At 35.9% G+C, this 20,634-nt stretch overlaps 3 protein-coding genes across 8 annotated transcripts in view; 1 reads left to right on the plus strand and 2 right to left on the minus strand.

Annotated features, from left to right (window-relative positions):
* Positions 1–3,376, plus strand: part of LOC117983555 (putative ferric-chelate reductase 1 homolog) — a 35,972-nt gene extending 32,596 nt beyond the window's left edge. For 3 of the 4 annotated variants that reach the window (XM_034970139.2, XM_034970140.2, XM_069499974.1), the window contains one exon: positions 269–3,376. In XM_034970139.2, coding sequence (XP_034826030.1) covers positions 269–397 — 129 coding nt within the window. In that variant the 3' untranslated portion in view covers positions 398–3,376. The remainder of the gene's footprint in view (positions 1–268) is intronic. The other variant, XR_011236968.1, reaches the window with a different exon arrangement.
* A 172-nt stretch (positions 3,377–3,548) lies between these two features.
* PolE2 (DNA polymerase epsilon subunit 2) lies at positions 3,549–12,551 on the minus strand. Of its 2 annotated transcripts, XM_069499976.1 has the most exons (4): positions 11,998–12,551; positions 6,994–7,415; positions 5,739–5,912; positions 3,549–5,127 (listed from the first exon to the last, which is right to left on the minus strand). In XM_069499976.1, exons 2-4 carry the CDS (start codon positions 7,209–7,211, stop codon positions 3,942–3,944), a joined length of 1,578 nt encoding a protein of 525 aa, XP_069356077.1. In that variant the 5' UTR covers positions 7,212–7,415; positions 11,998–12,551; the 3' UTR covers positions 3,549–3,941. The 2 variants fall into 2 exon arrangements, with proteins under 2 accessions (XP_069356077.1, XP_034826036.1); XM_034970145.2 differs by lacking the exon at positions 11,998–12,551 and having other exon boundaries at positions 6,994–9,430.
* A 703-nt stretch (positions 12,552–13,254) lies between these two features.
* Positions 13,255–20,120, minus strand: LOC117983560 (uncharacterized). Of its 2 annotated transcripts, none has more exons than XM_034970148.2 (11): positions 19,902–20,120; positions 19,180–19,338; positions 18,881–19,000; positions 17,958–18,095; positions 17,357–17,553; positions 16,671–16,834; positions 16,116–16,344; positions 15,192–15,341; positions 14,582–14,659; positions 13,862–13,985; positions 13,255–13,580 (listed from the first exon to the last, which is right to left on the minus strand). In XM_034970148.2, the coding sequence occupies exons 1-11, from the start codon at positions 19,934–19,936 to the stop codon at positions 13,406–13,408; spliced, it is 1,569 nt and encodes a 522-aa protein (XP_034826039.1). In that variant the 5' UTR covers positions 19,937–20,120; the 3' UTR covers positions 13,255–13,405. The 2 variants fall into 2 exon arrangements, with proteins under 2 accessions (XP_034826039.1, XP_069356079.1); XM_069499978.1 differs by having other exon boundaries at positions 19,283–19,338; positions 19,902–20,118.
* Positions 20,121–20,634: the final 514 nt, after the last annotated feature.

Genomic DNA, 20,634 nt, shown 5'->3' on the forward strand with positions numbered 1-20,634 from the left:
AAGGTTACATGCTATTATATATGCTTTTGTCATCGATATAAATGACAAGATATGCCCAAGCGAACAAAATTTTTCACGGTTTTGGAACCAAATAATTCAGCGCCACCTCTTAGATAGTAATGAACGACCCGTTTGAAATCCAGACGTCACTGAGGTGGCATTGGTGCTATATAAACGTTTTAGGACCAATGAGTCGGTGCCATTTTGCTTGTTGAATGGCCCTGTCCTTACGAAGTAATATATAAGTCAATGGCTTTTGTGTTTCCAGTTCGCAGGCTTCAGGAAGCACCTGCTTGGAGTGTACGCGCCCATCATCCTGCTGTTCGTGATAGCTATGATCTGCCTCGTGGCTCTGGCGCCCATCGGCAGCACCTACAACAACTTGATGGGCTCTTAATTTGTCAATCATTCATGGCCATGTTCCTAATGGAACCCGTCTTAAAATTTGAGGGCATCTTAAACGCCACTTTAATAATGGTGGGGCCGATTCTCTTGTACACAGTCTCTAAACTAAACTAAATTAGCAGGTCTATATCTAGTGTTGTCCTTTTCCACAAGCAACATTATAAAAGGGATTGCAATAGATTTAGACGCGTCATTTTAGTTTAGTTTAGAGATTGTGTACAATGCAATTAGCCGCACTGATTTTGAACACAACTTAATGTTAGAGTGTTCGCATACTCTTCTTACTTATGTAATATGAAAAGGACAGACGCAGTTTGACAGTTTTAAATTTTATTTTTAGATGGTAAAACCCATGATTTTAGCGCACAGTCGCGAGCCTACTGTTTAAATTTGTAACGTGCACTAAAATTACAGTCTCTTTTTAGCATTGTTAAAAAGAAAAGGATGCAGATACTCTAAATTTAGTTTAGAGAACGGAATCGGTGCCACTAATTAACTGCAGCTTTAAAATTGGTTTACTGTAAAAATTTATAAACTGGTAAGTTGGTATCGTTCTTGCATTTCACGAGGGCGTGTGGCTCATGCTTGTGATTAAGTCGTATCGATATAAGTAATGTAAAGGTGTGCGTTTGCGAGCGCTTGCTCGCGACTGATTGGTCCAACATTCACGCACACTTACACAATGTCCGTGTATACGACGTCACCACAAGTAAAGTTCACTCGCCTTCGTGAATTGTAAGAACTGTAGGTACTTAAATAAAACTTAAGATGTTCTTAAATTTCAATAAGCTAGGTATATAGAGAGAGCCAGCGCGTGCCAGACCAGACCAGATCCAGACGGCGCGTGCCGTTTGGATCATGGTGGCTTTGGGGAATAACAGAGTTATAATGAGGGTGTAAAAAAATCTTACGTCAAATATTTTATTATTTTCTTCGGAATAGTATTACAAATCACGTCATGCATTGCCAGACACTTAAGTGTCGTGGCAACTCCCTGCCAGACACTTAGTGTCGTGGCAACTCCCTGCCAGACGCCCTATTATGAAATAACGAAAGTATGGCACGCGCTGGCTCTTAGTCAATTAAATGTATTCGGGGATTAGGAATGTACCACCACCACAAATGCAACTATGTCTTCGAATTGAATTTCGAATGCATTTTGCGATTGGTTGGTGTCTCAAAATGGTTAACGCCCACTGAGATTTTTATCTCTGTCATTTGTATGGGATTACGTAACAGAGAGAGCGCTATACTAACTTCTTTCCGTGGATAGAGTATAGCTATAAACTCAAACACTTGGAGCGACCTATCGACTCTTATTAATTTATGTACAGGGTTCGAGGTTAAGTGTAACAAAAAGTATTCAGGAATCGAAATGATCAAAGTTTCCGTCCAATTTTTTAATTATTACATAAGTTTAATATTTATGTAACTTTTAGGGGAATATAGCAGTAAATACAGTAATTATAATATACTTATCTCATCGAATCTGTCCAAAGAAAATCCATACTAATATTGTAATGCGAAAGTGTGTCTGTCTGTCTGTCTGCTAGCTTTTCTCGGGTCAACCGCTCAACCAATTTTGAAGAAATTTGGTACAGATATAGCTTGCATCCCGGGGAAGGACATAGGCTACTTTTAATCCCGGAAAATCAAAGAGTTCCCACGGGATTAAAAAAAACCTAAATCCACGCGGACGAAGTCGCAGGCATCATCTAGTACTAAATAGGTAAGTATTGTATTAAAGAGAATATTATCTTTTACCTTGTTTCTTGTAAAATCATTAAGGTCATCTTGATACAGAATTAACAAGTATTAATTTCGTAACGGTTTTATGTAACTGTAATGTGTAATTGGGATTGATTTCATCATAATCAATTCAGTTAGGCTCAAGGCAGATTAGCATACGATTGAAACGCAACGATGCGACGTATCCTTACAAAATACATAGGTAGGTACCTAAGTATACTGAACCGTTAATCACGTTATATAAAAACAAAATGAAAAAAACACGCCGCTTACAGCTGGCTTTGCAGTTCGCTCGCACATTAAGGTGGAAGACACGGTCTGCCCGCGAAATTCCATTTCGTTCTTCGCAATTTGTTAACTAATACGACAAAGTAGGCTTCATCATCATCATCAGCCTGTGGACGTCCACTGTTGGACATAGGCCTTCCCTAAAGAGCGCCACCACACCCGGTCCTCAGCCTTCCTCATCCAGCCACAGCCAAAGTAGGCTTATGGCATTTAAATGGAGACCCTATCAATTATCATCTTCACAGCCTTAAATATAAAAATCTTTACTTGAAAGTGTCCAGTTTAAGAAATTAGTCAAAATAATGAGTTTGACGTGAGCTACTCTCAAATTACTTTGACAAGTAATTTCTTAAACTGGACACTTTCAAGTAAATTTTTTTATATAAACCTGTGAAGATGATATTGCTAGGGGCGAAACTTGAATGCCATAATTCTACTTTGTCGTATAAGTTTACAAATTGTGAAAAACCAAATTAAATTTGAATTTCGCGGGCAGACCCGTGTCTGGGCCTTTTGAATAGGGTATACTTAGGTACCTTGTACATACACTAGTGGCTAGTGTTATATTTTTATGTAAATTATTTTTAGGTATACCTAAGTCTAATCTCTTATTGTTTTCAGAAAATCCATACTAATATTATAAATGCGAGTGTCTGTCTGTCTGCTAGCTTTACACAGTCCATCTCTTCAACCGATTTTGGCGAAACTTGGTACAGAAATAGCTTGCATTCCGGGGAAGGACATAGGGTACTTTTTATCCCGGAAAATCAGAGTTCCCACGGGATTTTTAAAAACCTAAATCCACGCGGACGAAATCGCTGGCATCATCTAGTATAATATAAGTAAATTATAATTTAAGAGCTTAATTTTACTGATAATTAGTGAATTAATTTAAAATATTAATGTAAAATGTAAATATATATTCATTAAAACACTACAAAGTTTTTTTACTGTACCATCATACCTACCCAAAGCTCACATTTGCATGCTTTGCCGTTAGTCGAGTCGGAGTGGAGTCTGCGTCGAATGTATGTAATGTACGAAAACCTTTAATTCTATTTTGAGAACCAACTTTTAACTTTAAAAATTATCAAATTAGACACAAGTTAATGAAATCAGTTTATTAATTAATAAATAAACATTTTATAATAACAGTGGCACCGATTCCGTTATTTTTCTCTAAACTAAATTTAGAGTATCTGCATCCTTTCTTTTTAACAATGCTAAAAAGGGACAGAACATGAACTTTTCATTAAAAGACTCTTTAAGAAAGAGACTTTAAAGAAAGATTTTAGTGCACGCTACAAATAAACAGTAGGCTCGCGACTGTGCGCTAAAACCACGGGGTTTACCATCTAAAAAAAAAATTTAAAACTGTCAAACTGCGTCTGTCCTTTTTATATTACATTAGTAAGAAGAGGATGCAAATACTCTAAAATTAAGTTGTGCTCAGAATCAGTACCAGTATCACAGTAATAATTCTTTACATCCCAACAATTTCAAGTATCATCATTAGGAATTTGCGAGTCTTCAACCGTTCTTGAGGAAGGCACGTACGCTTTAAACGAATACTCGGTACGAGGGAACGACCCTGGATTCACGACTTGGCACTTTTCACACATTCTGGTATATGGCTGAAAGTGATCGGCCACTACGACCAAATCTGGTATTGGATACAGCGATAAAGCATCTGCATTTTTCCAATAAACTGGTTGGACGCCCAGAGACAAAGGCGACAATGTACACTGACTTAGCAAAGTCTTCGTCAAATGATCCGGTATATCACCGGTTTCAGGAAAATGTATTGAGTTTCTACACATTTTGGTGACCAAATCTTGTCTTATAACAACTATTTCCTGTGTACAATACTGTATTCTGCACGGATTTGAGGTGAAAATCACAGAATCACCCAATCTGTCTCTTATATCTTTTGTGATAGAGTTCGGAATTGCCGGTCTAGGTAAAATATTTAGAGCGACCGGGTCACCTCGGCCGGGGACAAAAATAAACTTACACTCTTGTCTTAGCTTTGTAAATGGGTATAAAACATCACTTAAGTTATTTAACGCGGCTTTCAGCTGAGTACTATGCTCATATCCGTACGGACATGACAGAAATTCGCCTAAAAATACGATGGCTATAGGGGGACAGTCGTTGAAGCCGGAGAATAAAGTTTTCAGCTTAGATATGACTTTGAGATTATCAAACCATACGTCGGAAAGAAAAATGATCATCCCGTCTTCATTTTCTTGTTCAATTTTCAGTAAATTCAGTGAATTTTTCAATAAACTCTTTGATTTTCCTCCAAAAGTGTTTAGGTTTCCGAAAAATGGTTGAGATGTAGCTCGACTTTCAGCCGGTGGTAAGAATAAGCCCATTACATGTAACACTTTGTCGTCATAATATCCTTCGGCAAGAACGAAACAGCTCTCAGTAAAAAGTCCAGAATGATAACTTGTTTGGGTCATATCAAGGAGTACACTGCCTGTAGGGTCCTCTAAATAAAACTTTCCTTCAGTCAACTGGGTCAGTAACCCCAGGACTATGACGTCATCAACTCTACTTGACGAACTTTGTAAAACCTCAATTTTCCGCAACTGAAATTCGCTTTCGCTTTCCATACATGAAAATGTTTCTTTGGCAAATAATTTGATTCTTATTGTTCTCTGCCATATTATTGTATACCTGCAATAATTATTTATTTTCATAAGGAAATTTTATTTTAGGGTTACATAATATTATGTCCAGAGAAAAAAAGAACCCCTATAGGTCACTTCGTTGTGCCTATCTGTCATGTCCGTCAAGACCCTTATAGGTCACTTCGTTGTGTCTATCTGTCATGTCTGTCCAGACCTGTGGGGTGATGCACCAACTCAGTGTTCAAAGAATGATACCACGAAGCTCATTTGACATTTATTTTGAATCCATTGAAGGTTTTCTACGAAATATCATTTAAATGACAATCAGTAAAGCGGCAAAGTAGAACCAAACAATGTCATATGAGGTTGGCAGCTATCATTTATCGTTGAACATGCAGTCAGCAAATCAGCATGCTGGCAAGGGAATCAAAACCTATAGGGTGTTCGATGGGTGGGGATGTTCGATGTGATAGAGTGGTCTGGATTAACACATAGGCTACTTTTTATCCCGGAAAATCAAAGAGTTCCCGCGGGATTTTGAAAAATGTAAATCCACGCGAACGAAGTCGCGGGCAACAGCTAGTAACGTCATAAAATGCGCAGTCCTTCAATGTCGTTATATAGAGTTTATACTGTATTTAAAAGTTAAACAAGTACCTGTCAATTAAAAACTGTGCCTTCCACTTGGGTTCAGGGTACAAGTGGTTAACAGCATTAGTGTCCTTGGAGAACCGCTTCCTCTCATTGTCGTACAGGAGCTTAGGAATGCTGAACGCATCTATTACGTTGAGCACTGTCTCCGTCTCCTCCAGGCCTGACGATGAACACTCTCTGTAATTATTAGCATTAAGGTTTGTAACGGAAGACATTTTGAAGATGTCTCTCAACAAGTTCAAAGATTTCATAAAACGTAAATGCATTGAAAAACCCTATTACAATGTAAAGGATTACTTAAATGATAAGCAAGCTTGGGAATGAGTTGCTTAATGGGTTTGTGATAGTTCTAATAAGTTTTAATAATTTTGTAAAGTGGTGATAATAAAAATAATACCCGGATGAGTTTGTTGTTTGCTCTTCTCAGACCTGGGCGCGTTTGGAATCCTCGTAGCTTTAGTTTTAAGTTTGCGTAATAATTATCACCACTATATCATACAAATCCAACATCTGACTATCAAAAAGAGTAATTTATTACCTATTTGGAATCAATCATTTGACTGACTAACTGAGTTATATGTGTCTGAGTATGTCAGCAGTTTTTTTTTGTACAAAAAACATTTACAGTAAAGAGAAAAAGAGAGTAAAAGTTGCCCTTGGCAGTGTGAGAGGTGGTAAAGGGAGTAGAATATGGACAAAAAGATAGAAATATTCATGAAAAGAACTTGTAGATACTATGTAATATTATATATTAATCTTAATATATAAAAGGAAAAGGTGACTGACTGACCTATCAACGCACAGCTCAAACTACTGGACTGATTCAGCTGAAATTTAGCATGCAGATAGCTATTATGATATAGACATCCGCTAAGAAAGGATTTATGAAAATTAAACCCCTAAGGGGGTGAAATAAGGCTTTGAAATTTGTGTAGTCCACACGGACGAAGTCGCGAGCATAAGCTAGTATATCATAGGAATTAAGAGCCATAGTACCTACTGTAAGTAAATATTTTTGAATTTCCTAGGACATTGAGCCATCAGTCAGGTTACTTTTACTATCATTAAGTACCATCTAGTAATTAAATAATCATAACTTAAGAGTGATGATCATACTCTTAAAAGAATTGTATAAGGAAGGATCCAAGAGACCAATACATTACTATCCCTGGAACCACTACGCTTTGCTATGGTCTAATTTAAAGAATAAAAAGGAAATATACTTAAAATCTAAAGTAATCTAGTTCTAAGAGGTTACCTGTACGCAACTTCTAAGTGTTGTTTTTCAAGTACGGGCTGCGAAAGGCACTGGTGTAAGAGGTGTGCTATTAGTTTATCGATCATCTTCTTTCGCTCTTGATGAGTTAAACCAACCAACTGCTCAGCTACAAACGTGCTTGCTTCCCGTCTCATCGTGAAACCACTGAGTTTAAACGCGTTATTCACTTCACTACGCGTCTGTTGAAGTTCCGCCATAATTAGCAATTTGATATATAACTAGATTAATATTCAATTTGGCTTAAAAAGTTTAAATTCACATTAAAAATCGGAGACGATAGTTCAATTCAAGAAAACAACGCGAACGCGCCAAAACAAATTTGTCAAAATTGACGTTGACTTTGATTAATGATACTGACACTGACAGTGACATTGGGCATTCGTTGCCGAAAACGGCTAGACCTACAGAGCAAAAATAGGTTAGGAAATCTTCTATTAGTGGATGCGGGTAACTTTAAAAACAAGTCAAACATTGTTCAGCAATTGTATGTATGTATGAAACACAAATGACAGGTTACAAAAAGAAATCTTAATAAGTAGGTACAAAAAGGCGGTCTTATCGCTAAATCTTTTATTTCTGGTTGGTGCGCTAAATAGCGATCTCTTCCAGACAACCTTAACGCTAGGGAGAAAACGAACAAATGGACAATGGGAGGTGGTGTAAAATAAACCTAAATTTATTTATTTATTATAGCCTTTTTGTTCCTTAATAATGTTTCTTACACTTATTAACACACACTTTCATTTATGTCTATAGTTTGTTATTATTTATATGTATTATTTATAATATTATGTATTAAGTTTTTTTTTTTTTTTTTTTTTTAATTAAGGACCTCTCTATGAGTGTAGGCCTCCTCCATTTTTTTCCACAATTTTCTGTCTATAGCTTTATTGACCCAATTTTCTCCCGCTATGCTAGCTATTTCATCTGCCCAACGTTCCAGCGGTCTGCCTCTTTTTCTTTTTCCCCGGGGGCCAGACCAGGCAGACAATTTCTTTGTCCATTTTTGCGTATCCATTCTCGCGATATGACCTGCCCATGCCCATTTTAGTCTTTTACTATGTTTTAAAGCATCCACAACATTTGTTTTTCTTCTTATATCCGTACTTCTTTGTTTATCTAAGCGCTTTATGTTTAGTATACTTCGCTCCATAGCTCTTTGGCATGTTAGTATCTTATTTTTAGTGTAGTTGTTAAAGACCCAGGTTTGACACGCATATGTGAGACAAGGCAAGATACACATGTCAAGAATTTTCTTTTTCAGTTTTATGGGAAGGTTTGATTTTAATGTTTCTTTATAGCTCCAGAACTTGTTCCAGGTCATGGTCACACGTCGGTCAATTTCATCGCGATGTCTAGATTTTTTGAATGATATTTGTTTTCCCAGATAAATATATTCGGTTACATATTCTAGAGTTTCATTGTTGATTTGTATCGGTTTATTGGAATTGTTTGTCATGACTTTTGTTTTTAAGGTGTTTAATTCTAAGCCAATCTTTTTACTAGCAGAATACAAATCGTTTATCATTGACTCTAGCTGTGATGCTGTCTCAGCGAATAAAACAATGTCATCAGCAAATCTGAGGTTGCTTAGGAAGCTACCATTTATGTTAATACCTTTCTTGGACCAATTCAAGTCTTTCATGATGTTTTGAAGTACAGTTATAAAGATTCTAGGTGAGAGTGGGTCGCCCTGTCTTACACCTCTACATATATTTATTTTTTTACCTTTTTTGTCCAGTTTCACTTTACTTACACTGTTATTATATATATTTTTTATTACTTCAATAGCATCATTGGGAACATTGCATTCTTGTAGAGCTTTCCACATACTATTATGAGATATAGAGTCAAATGCCTTGGCATAATCAATAAATGCCAAGTAAAGTGGGCGTCTATATTCTTCATACTTCTCTATTACTTGTTCTAGAACATATATATGGTCTATAGTTGAGAAACCTTTCCTAAATCCTGCTTGTTCTACTGGCTGGTGTTCTTCTGTAAATAATTTAATACTATCTTCCAGGCAAGATGCAAACAGTTTATACAAGTTTGGTTGCAAACTGATGGGTCTGTAGTTTGAAATATCTGCTGGATTTCCTTTTTTGTATAATAATATAATATCTGACTCTGCCCATTCTTTGGGTATTTTTCCATTGTCTAAAATTTTATTAAAAAGGATAGTCAAATGAGGTGTCAGTAAAGTTTTTCCTGCTTTTATTGCTTCGTTAGGTATGCCGTCTGGTCCGTTACTTTTATCATTCTTTAAACTGACTATTTTTTTCATAATTTCTACAGTGGTGAATCTGTCCAACGTAGTAGAATTTAAGACAGGTATTTTGTCTATTGGTTCAATATACTGTCGAGCATATAGGTTTTTATAGAAATTTGTTGCTATATTTATTATTTCTGATCTAAAGAAAGTTTTTGTATTGGTCGAGTTATCATTTAAGCATGGTATCCACTTTTTACCAGTGTTGAGCTCTTTGGAGCTCTTCTTCGTGCTTCCTGAAGAGATTAAATGTTTCTCGATTGTATTCCATCTGTGTTCTTGATATTCCTTCTTAATACGTTTAAAAATATTTTTATATAATCCACTAAGTTCTTGCTTTTCTTCTTTAGTAAGTGATTTTTTATGTTGCAGTTCATTTCTTCTTTTCATTAAGTTTTTTGTTTCTACTGAGATTATACTTTCTTTAAGGCTTTTTACATTTTGGATAGAGTTTAAGCTTAAAATTATTGCTTGCTTAATTTTTGAGTAATACGATTCTACATCTTCATCGTCTTCCAAACTTATACATTCTGTGTTTATTTTGAGAGCCTCTACGAAGACAGATTCATCACTTTTTGTTGTAATTTTTATGTTTTGTTTTCTATATTTCGTTCTACTTTTTTTAGTGTTTGACAATATGAAAGTGCATCTAATGAGTCTATGGTCACTGGGAAAGGATAACTGATTAATTATTTCTATGTTAGAAATTTTTTCTTTTACATTTGATAAGACATAGTCAATTTGACTTTTTGTTTTATTTGGTGAAAGCCATGTCCATAAGGTATTTAACTTTTTTTTGAAAATACTATTGATTATTACAAGGTTATTTTCAAAAGCAAATTGTAGTAGCCTTTCACCTCTTTTGTCCCTTTTTCCATAACAGTAGGGTCCTAAAATAGTATTCTCTTCCGGGCGCCTCTGTCCTATGCGGGCATTGAAGTCACCCAATAAGATATATTTATGGTATGATTTATCAATAGCATTTTGGAGCTGATCATAGAAGTTATTCATTTCATCTTCCTTTGAGTCAATAGTAGGTGCATACACCTGAATAATAGAAAGTGACAAAGTGTTAAATTTTAGATTCAGTATACATATTCTTTCCGATATTGCAATGAAGCTCTCAATAGTATCTTTCCATTCTTTCTTTATGAGGAATCCTACGCCATATAGACCTTTTGTTTCACCATAATAGCAGAATACATGTTCGTTATCCTCTGTAATAGAATATCCTGTCCTTCTGATTTCGGAAAGTCCAATTATATCATAATTAATTATTGACATTGCTTCTTTGAGTTCTAGTAATCTTTCATCTGATAGGAGAGATCTGACGTTATATGTACAAATGTGGAGTTTTTGTAATGGAGGGTTGTGGTCACTTACCCCCACGGGGACCGGCCGTATTGGGGGCTGCGGTGGAGAGGTCACGTTTGGTTGTCAAATATTATTTTGTGGTGAGGTTGTGGTATTGTGTACTGGAGAGTCATTGGTATTTGTATAATTTTTTATGTTTTCTATAATAATTGGATTTTTAGTCATGTATCTTTGGATGCTGGAGCTGTTGCTAGTTAGAAATGATTTTTTCGAATTTTTCTTCCTTAATGATCCTGTACTCCCCGAACATTCTGGTGACTCTGATAAGGTTCTCTTATTACGGTTTCCGGGGTCTTGGTTTTTTTCTTGATCCTTTTGTGTTTGATCTGGTATTATTATCAATTTATTATATTTTAAAATGGCTTTCTTTCCCATGTTCCTTTGTTCTTGTAGTTGTTCTTTCAATTTCTTACGCTCTTCCAAAACTTCTGGTGGGAAATCCTCTTGTAAATAATATGGTGAACCAACCAGATTTTTCTTGTTTTTTAAAAGCTTAATTTTTAGCCCCATTGTATTTAAAGTGGTAACAACAGGCCGTAATTTTCCAGTTTTCCTCCCCAGACGTCTAACATTTTCAATATTGTCCTCACTACATTTAATTTTCATTTTCTGATTTATTATATCTATCACTTTATTCTGTAATTCATAGTAATTACTTTCAGATTCCTCTATTCCAAAGAAAATGATATTTTTCTTTCGGGTTGATCTTTCCAGTTGTTGTATACGCCGCCCCTGTTGTTCTACGGTTTTTTCTAATTCATTGTATTTTGATTCAAGTTTTGTAAAATTTTCATTTATATTTTTAGTTATGATTTCTGGTATAGTCTGTCTTAGCTCTCGTAATTCGTTTGTCTGAATATCAAATTTCTGTTGTAAATTTTTCATTATAGCTGTGAGTTCATCCATTTTTCTTACAGGCTGTTCTTTCTACCAATTTTGATAGATGCTGTTCTACTTAGTTGAATGTTATAATAGATGTATATGTACTTTGTAATATGTCTATTATAACTAGCATTACTAGCTTGGCAGAACACACTATTCCTCTATGCCTTTTAAACTCGTTTAATTTTTATTCATTTTGACAGCGTTTAAGCTAAGAGTAATCAGGTCCTTGAATGATGATGCTAATTCAGGTCAGGTTGATCTCTGATCCTTTAATATTACTCAAATAAATAGTTACTTTTAGATTAGGTACACACTGATAATATTTGTATTTTTAAGGTTAGGTATAATAACTCAATTTTAGGTACTGTATTATTTGCAATTTAAACACTGTAATTATAGTACTTTTGATACTCAGCACTAATTTAGTTGTTAATGTAGGATACTTATAGCACTTTTTATCGAATTTTGGGCCGGAAAACAGAAACTTATACACAGATTTTTAAATAATTTTTTGTAAGATTTCATAACAATGTCCAACAACGTCACTACAGTTTAGTAGGTAGGATACAATTTATACACGAAACACTGGTTTTTTCTTTGATTTTCCTCGTAAATTAGCACTAATTATTCGATTTGCAACACGGAAATACGGTTTGTTGACTTCATTTTGTCACTGTAATTTTTAGGTTATAACTTTGTCAATTCGTATTTTGGGACATATTTTGCACTGAATTCTATAGTTCTTTCTAAGTTTTTTAGTTGCTTTTGTAAGTAAATCACATTTATTAGCTTGTAAATTCGATATTTTTCATAACTTTAACGATCTTGACAGTCACTGTTAAAGATATTCACAAGTTTATAACTCGGTTTTCTGGCGTTTTGCAATAAACTTTTACGCGTAATAGTTATTATTGTAGTTAAATTTGCACTTTTTAATCTCTTTAACACTTAAATATAGTTATTTTCATTTTTATTAACGGAAAAAAACAGAAACAGATATGTTGACAGCGGCGCAGCAGCGACCTCTCTAAAATAAACCTAAATACCAATAGCTAAATAAACTTAACCATATAATAAGAATATAAAATACATATTATTAATACACTTATACATACAAATAAAATATAATAGAAATACATAAGACTACATAGATATAACATATATAGATTTAAATATTAAACTAGGCCGTTACTGACGATAGCAAAGAGATATGTAATGATCTTTGACGTCAATTTTAAATTTGTTAAGGGATTCAGCACGATGGATTTGCGATTGCGATTGGATTGTGCCTTTGTTTGTAACAGTGTGACTGCTTGCTTGGATGAATCTCTATGGTGTGACTGTGAGTCAACGGTTAAATAGAATGAAAGTAAGTTCAATAAAACTAACCACCTCTTGGATGAATGATTACCAACCACCTGCTGAAAATCATTTTAAAATATGAGAAAAAATATTTCATCTGAAAGAGTTTTTTTAATTTTATTATTAATAAATTCCACAACCACAACCCATTCTCGCTGACCCGTCTTCGTAAGTTGTAGTTACAATAAAACTGTTTGTTTCCATAAAAATAAATGAAATAAAATATCCCAGGTACTGGAGGATGATGATCATCAGCCTATTTATACTGAGCTTTTCGCTCAAAGGTCTTATGCGATTTGGTTCTATTCTATGTAGATATTTATAACCAAAAAAAATACAAGACGAAGTAAATCGTGTAAATAAGTATAACAATCTCTTTATTGTAAAAATTAAAAAATATACATAACTATATTACTTAATAATATTATTGGACCGAGGCTCGTGATCTGGATTAACTATATTTAAAGGGCGCCTTACAATATCATAATTCTATCTCTTTCAGTCAGATGTAGTTAGAGCGAGACAGTACTCGGATAGTGTTTTGAGACCGTGTCGCCCAACAACCCGCACATTGTTCGCACTAACTGCAGGGTTAATGTATGCATTATGCAGTTCAGTTATTTGTGTGGAGCTGGCGGCTGCAGAGTCGCCTGTTGAAGCTAGAAGACCGCACCTAGTGACAAAAAAAATCATAAAAATATGATTAATTTGGGTCTTATTACATCAGTTTCAAAACTGTAAAGTGGACTATTACTGCACATGTACGATAAAATATTACAGCACAGTTAGGTTAACTCAAACAAATGTTCAAGCATGAGAGCGTGTATGCAGAAGCGTTTGCTTGTTATATGGCGTTGTACGACGCGTGATGCAACGCACCACGCGAGGCGCAGCCCTTAGCCACCTACTGTAATTTTCTATTTTGCGCACTCGTAACATCTAAAATATCCTCACCAGAATTCATTCCCAGGATGCGCGTTGCTGTCCCAGGGGTAGGTCATGACTAGTAGCTTTCCCTCATGCTCGCCTGAGAGCTTGGACGAGGGCTCTCTTTTCTGCATTTGCACATTTAGGCCACCTATAAACAAAATGTTATATAATAGCACATTATGGTACAAGTGTGTAATGTTGGTGATTACCGCTGAGGCGCCATTGAGATAGCCGAGGACGGTAATCATTAATACACATGTGTATACATACGACGATTTTCAACACACTTGTGAAGAAAATAATCTAAAAATTTCTTTGTAGGTACTATTAAACACGATCTTTTTTATATCGAAACTTTTTTAAGAACAAAGCAACTCAAACAATAAAGTAAAAAATAAAACTATAACTCACTTGTGAATAATAGCAATGAAAAAGTCACAGTTTGATTGTAGGTGTCATTGAACTTTTTTAAGAACAAAGCAACTCAACCAATAAAATAAAAACTCTATAACTCACTTGTGAATAATAGCAATGAAAAATTCACAGATTGATAATAGGTGTCATTATGTGCCTAGTTGCGGTGAAATTAGAGCCACTTTATGAGCAAGTGTGTTGAAAATAATTTTATCTATGCTCATATCCTAAAATCCTGATTTCATAAAAATCAAAATGAGTCACTTATTGGCACACTTTATTCACGTACATCTGTTTATATGAAAAAAAAAAACACTATTTTGTACTTACCCTTAGGATGTCCTTTGTATTCAAGGAAGAGTTTAATCAATTCTGGTTCTTTTTGTGTCGTATCTTTCGTAAATATTCCTGAAAAAATTAACATTGTTACTTAAATTTTTGAAAAGATCATCCGCCGAGTTTCTTACTGGTGCTTCTTGGTAGTGCGAGCATTCTGAACCAGTGTTAGATTCAAAACATGAAAAAAAAATCATCTACTTGTTTGTCTAAGTTGCGTCAAAATAGGTTCAGCCGTTCCGAAGATTAGCCCGTTCAAACGGACGCAGACAGAATTGTTAAAACGTGTAATTCAGTTATGGTACAGTTCAAATAACCATAGGAGCTTAAAATAATATGGGGTAGTTATTTCGAAATTAATCAAACACTCAATCAAAATCGCGACCTAAACACAAAAGTATTTAATAGTCGTGAGTCTCGAGTCAGAACGAGACTGGCCTAAAAACCTTCAAACACCCGTATTTATACAAATCGATTCAAGATGGCTGCCCCGCCACAGATAGCGTGACATCGGAAGAGTCAAATATTGTCTAATTCATTAAACTACTCGTAACTTCAAAAAGCTAACAGTATAGAGTTATAGATGACAAAAACTATACTTTACCTTCGACTTCAGGACTTGCTTTGATGTAAGAGAAGTTGACATCAGAAACATGGTTCAGCAAGTCCTTGTGTAGTAGAGCGTGGATCCTTTCCAGGAATGTGAGCACATATACGTCCACCTGGTGCGGCTGAACCATCCATACACCGAGACCTGGCGACAGAGAATATCATGGATCACAAGCTGATGCCCGCGTACGCGCGGATTTAGGTTTTTAAAAATCCCGTGGTTACTCTTCTATTTTTCGGGGATAAAAAGTAGCCTATGTCCTTCCCCGGGATGCTAGCTAACTCTGTACTGTAGATTTCGTCCAAATTGGTTGAACGGATGGGCCGTGAAAGGCTAGCAGATAGATAGACAGACAGACACACTTTCGCATTTATAATATTAGCATAGATAAATATGTGTCGATATGTGTGATTGGGGGTGCGTGGATGGTTTTGGGTGTGTGGGTGGGCGTGGTTGGTTGTGTGTGTGTGTGTGTGTGTGTGTGTGTGTGTGTGTGTGTGTGTGTGTGTGTGTGTGTGTGTGTGGTGCTTATTCTAGTTTTATTGAAAAACTGGCATTTGAAATCGGGGATAAGTATTCGCTAAGAGTCCTGAAATCCTGGCGAACATTCAACTAAACATATTGCCTTAGTTTTTGGTGACTAGCGTCCGCCATATTGTTTTTTGTATGACGCCACTCACCCAGTGCCATTCTCACAACTAAGACAAATCTAATGACATCTCATATTTTATCGAAATCTGACCACCTTGTAGGCTGTACTCTGTACTGGTCTTTTTGTGATGGTTTATGTCTTTGACATAAGTCAACTGTCTCCGCTTTAATCAAGCGCAAAGCTTTCACAAATATCTGTTGACTGTCTCAGCCTCTCAGCCACGTCTCAGCCCATAATCAAACGCAAACCTGTCAAAGTTGACGTACCACATCCTACAACATTAACAAAAGCCAATTTCCCGCTCTCTACCGCTCTGTACTCAGCCTCCAACAGCGTGCTCTCAGCCAGAACACTGATCCTCTTGTAGTACACCTCGTTGTCGAATATCAGTTTACTGGTCTTCTTGTGATGGTACCTCTGTATGTATGGCCTGGTTTCATTTCTGTTCTGTTTTTGGAGGAGTGACGTCACCTTATCATACGTTACGTTTTCGATCTGAGGGAACAGATTAGTATGTTTGAAACAGTTGAAAAGCAGATACATTTTTGTAAGTGACTAGATAGCTACAAATAAAATGCTTGTTTGATTTAAAAAGTTATACGGCCAGAATGAATTTATTCCATTAAAAATAATTGTAATTTAATGAGAACAAATTTAATAAGCTAATAAAAACTCGTGGCCGGGTATTAAAGGGGTTTTTATGGAACCTGGAATATCTATAAGTCCACCGTTTTAAAAACCCCTCTTTTCGGCGGCCAGTGATAAAACATGTGTCAATGGATGGAGTAAGTGATTATAATCGAATTTTTTTTTGAAAAAACCTCATAGAAGTCGCACCACATTTTCCTCCACAGATGCTTGGCCACCTGGTGCGGTCTGTTGGCCGCGTCCCCGTATCCATGGTCGTCGATATTTTGCTCTTTCGTCACGAGGATCTCTTGGTAGTCCATTTTGCTACGACGTTTTAAACGCGGCCCGATCAAACCTTGAATATAGATCGATCATCTTATCCACATACAGTCATCAAATCTAAAAAAAGTTTCTTGGCAAATGTCAACAACAGCTCTCTGGTAAGAGATGCAGATATTATTTTCATAATGATAAGTGAGACAGCAATATAAAAGCACAAACCGATCATGACAGCGTTTTGTTCGATGTTGTCTTCCTTCACAACGCCGGAGATCTTTCTCGTACATACGTTGATGCAGTCGGTATATCCGCTTATACGTACACCAGGGCGAAGAGCATTCGTCAATAGAGCGAGAGGTAGCTATTGTTTTCATAATTACAAGAGAGACAGCAATATAAAAGCACAAACCGATCATGACAGCGTTTTGTTCGATGTTGTCTTCCTTCACAACACCCGAGTTTTTTCTGTTACCGTCGTTGATGCAGTCAGTATATCCGCTCACGTACACCAAAACTGAGAGCTTCAGTTTGTCAAAAGAGCGAGATGCAGATATTGTATTCATAATGACAAGAGAGACAGCAATATAAAAGCACAAACCGATCATGACAGCGTTTTGTTCAATGTTGTCTTCCTTCAGAACGCCGGAGTTCTTTCTGGTCCCGTCGTTGATGCAGTCGGTATATCCGCTCACGTACACTAAGGCGGAGAGCTTCAGTTCGTCATAGCTCAGACAATTCTCTAGTAATAGGAGTGGTTTTTGTTCTGAACTACCTATCAGCTCCCAACCGCTCATTCTGCAACATTTTTGAGGCCATTTAGAAATCTGTATGTAAAAGGAAAAGCTGACTGACTGACTGATCTATCAACACACAGCTCAAACTACTGGACGGATCGGGCTGAATTTTGGCATGCAGATAGCTATTACGACGTAGGCATCCGCTAAGAAAGGATTTTTGAAAATTCAACCCCTAGGTCTAGGGGGTGAAATAGGGGTTCAAAATTGTAGTCCACACAGTTTTATAAAAACAGGCGTTACTTTGCGGAAGTCCATGACATACAAGGAACCATAATCTCAATTTGCTATCTGGTAGGTGGGTATAACAGTTTTTTTTAAATCGATTTAAAAAAAAAGATTTCACTCTTGTCTACTTGGGTCATCCTGTACTGAATGACCACAGGTGATGTATATGTCACTCACCCCTTCTCACCCGTAAGCAGTAGATATTTATCCCTCGGTCCATAGAAACTGATCGCGCGTTTAGTTAAAATTCTTTCAATGAATTCCGGTACAGTCATGTCTTTATAGAAATCTTTTTCGATATTTGAACCAAATTCCCTGAAAAATTCATATATTATCTATATTAATATTATAAATGCGAAAGAGTGTTTTAGTTTGTCTGGTATAGTTCTTGTATTTCACGAGAGCGAGTGGTTCATTTCATGCTTGTGTTTAAGTCCTATCGGTATAAGTAACGTAAAGTAGTGTGCGTTTGCGAGCGCTTGCTAGCAACTGATTGGTCCGACATGCACGCACACTTACGCAATATCCGTGTATACGACGTAACCACAAGTAAAGTTCACTCGCCTTCGTGAATTGCAAGAGCTGTATCTTTTCAGGACCCAACACAACTTCATCATAATAAGTAAATGAAACTAAAGCAAATTAATTTACAACTTACTGTGCTGTATGTTCAAGGTAGTTACTTCCTTTCATCATCATCATCATGATCAACCCATCACCGGCTCGCTACAGAGCACGGGTCTCCTCTCAGAGCACGGGTCTCCTCTCAGAGCACGGGTCTCCTCTCAGAGTGAGAAGGGTTTTTACCATAGTCTACCACGCTGGCCATGTGCGGATTGGTAGACTTCACACACCTTTGAGAAGATTATGGAGAACTCTCAGGCATGCAGGTTTCCTCACGATGTTTTCCTTCACCGTTAAAGCAAGTGATATTTAATTAATAAAAACACACATAACTCTGAAAAGTTAGAAGTGCATGGCCCGGGGTTGAACCCCCAACCTCCGATTAGAAGGCGGACGTACTAACCACTAGGCTATCACAGCTATTACTTCCTTTGCATTAATTTAATTTAGTCCTTGTGCTTTAAATTTAAACTTACTTTTTGTATGTGAGAAAGCGTATCATCAATATCAAAACCCTTTCATGGATTATGGGATATGTTGACACAATATTCCTTTTCAATCTCTCAATTGGTCTCCGTAATTGTAACTGGTGTAATCTGAAAAAAATTGTATCAATTTAAAAAACAAGTATGGGACTAGCACGTAACAAGTTGAGCTATCAAGGCTCATCGATATGTTAGACATAGGCTCTAATGTCACCCACTTAGCAATAAAATCAAAGTAATATTATGTACCTAATTATCAGATAATAACAATTATTAAAATAACAGTTTACCTCACTGTATCTATGGGGAATTTTATCGGGAATGCTTTGCTCTTTTTAATAATTTCCCCCAAATCTTCCCCAAGACTTGCTGGAGGCAAATCTGTACACTTACTCAGAAACTCCTTGGTTTCCTCTGTCACATTAGGATACACCCAGTCGGGTTTGAACCTGGTAAACAAAATATTTTGTAGTATACTAAGGGTGAGATCTATAGAGTGTACTCTGATTTCGCTCAGACTTAAGACACGGTTAAAACGAGACAGCGTTATATAGCTGACATAAATCTGTCTCATTTTAACAGTGGCTTAAGTCTAAGCAAAGTCAAAGCACGCTCTATAAATTTCAGCCTAAATAGCAGGTCTGAATGTAGTGCTTTGATTATTTCTGCAGAGAACATTGAACATTGTGAAAGAGAGCAATACACTTAAAACTGGCATTGTGGTTTAAAGAGTATACAAATACAACTAAATAAGCACCTATATAAAAACATATTTACACCTTAGAATGTATCTACATACTTAAAAATAAAATATGTAATTACAAAATATGTTGCAATCTATGGTTTTTCCAAATTACAAATATTAGTTTACCTAAGCAAACAAGTATGTGATACTTTATTTCATTCTTCAAAAATCAGAAAAGGGTTTAAAATAACCTTAGTTATCTTACTCCTACTTAGGTACTTACTTTTTTTAACAAAAACAAGTAAAAAGTGATTTTCTTCAACTTACCAGGGGATATTTTTTAATTGTTTCAAGAAATCCATTGTAAACAAGCTTTACTAAATAACAAGTAGGTATAAAAACAGAATTTAATTTATATTCAAATAAATAAAAACAAAACACCTAAGAAAAGAAAACACGACTGAACTGAATTCTTCTAAGTTCTATTAGGTTCTATTCAAAGAGTATATAATCACTAGAGTACCTACTTGTTACATATGGTTCTATTCTATTCAGTGTTTCCATATGTAAATCGAGAATTACCGTGTTGAAGGGTTAAAATTACGGTGTTTCTAGTTTTAATTACGGTGGATTAGCTAAAAGAATACCGTGTAAATTACCGTGTCATTTTTAAAAGAAAAAAGTCACGAATTTGCTTTTTAATCAATTATTAATATTATTCTGAATCTGACTCTCCTAGCATAGCAATATCTTTTTCATAAACGGATTTATTCATATTAATATTTTGTTAAATCTCATTAATTTTACATTTCATTCCTTCTTAATTACTTGAATAAGGACGAAAATAGATCGCTGAGATTTGATGCTTAAACCGAGAGCAAGAGAAATGTTGCCATTACGAAATATGCTAACGTGACTGAGATTCGTACTCGTATTACGCAGTATATTATGAATTTTTAACGTGATTTTTGTATTACGGTGACACGGTCAAGGTAATGGGCATATTACCTTGACGGTAGATTAGGACTGAATTACGGTGCATCTACGGTAATTACCGTGT

This window comes from Maniola hyperantus, chromosome 7 (assembly GCF_902806685.2).
Source record: "Maniola hyperantus chromosome 7, iAphHyp1.2, whole genome shotgun sequence".
Classification (NCBI taxonomy): Eukaryota; Metazoa; Arthropoda; class Insecta; order Lepidoptera; family Nymphalidae; genus Maniola; species Maniola hyperantus.

Excerpts from the sequence above, each read along its gene's own strand:
- PolE2 (XM_069499976.1), bottom strand. The coding sequence starts at position 7,211 with ATGGCGGAACTTCAACAGACGCGTAGTGAAGTGAATAACGCGTTTAAA. Across the intron at positions 5,913-6,993 it reads CACTTAGAAGTTGCGTACAG|AGAGTGTTCATCGTCAGGCC; the intron begins GTAACCTCTTAG and ends TAATAATTACAG. Across the intron at positions 5,128-5,738 it reads GCACAGTTTTTAATTGACAG|GTATACAATAATATGGCAGA; the intron begins GTACTTGTTTAA and ends TAATTATTGCAG.
- LOC117983560 (XM_034970148.2), bottom strand. The coding sequence starts at position 19,936 with ATGGATTTCTTGAAACAATTAAAAAATATCCCCTG. Across the intron at positions 16,835-17,356 it reads ACAAAACGCTGTCATGATCG|GTTTGATCGGGCCGCGTTTA; the intron begins GTTTGTGCTTTT and ends TCTATATTCAAG. Across the intron at positions 15,342-16,115 it reads TGTTAATGTTGTAGGATGTG|GTCTCGGTGTATGGATGGTT; the intron begins GTACGTCAACTT and ends CTCTGTCGCCAG.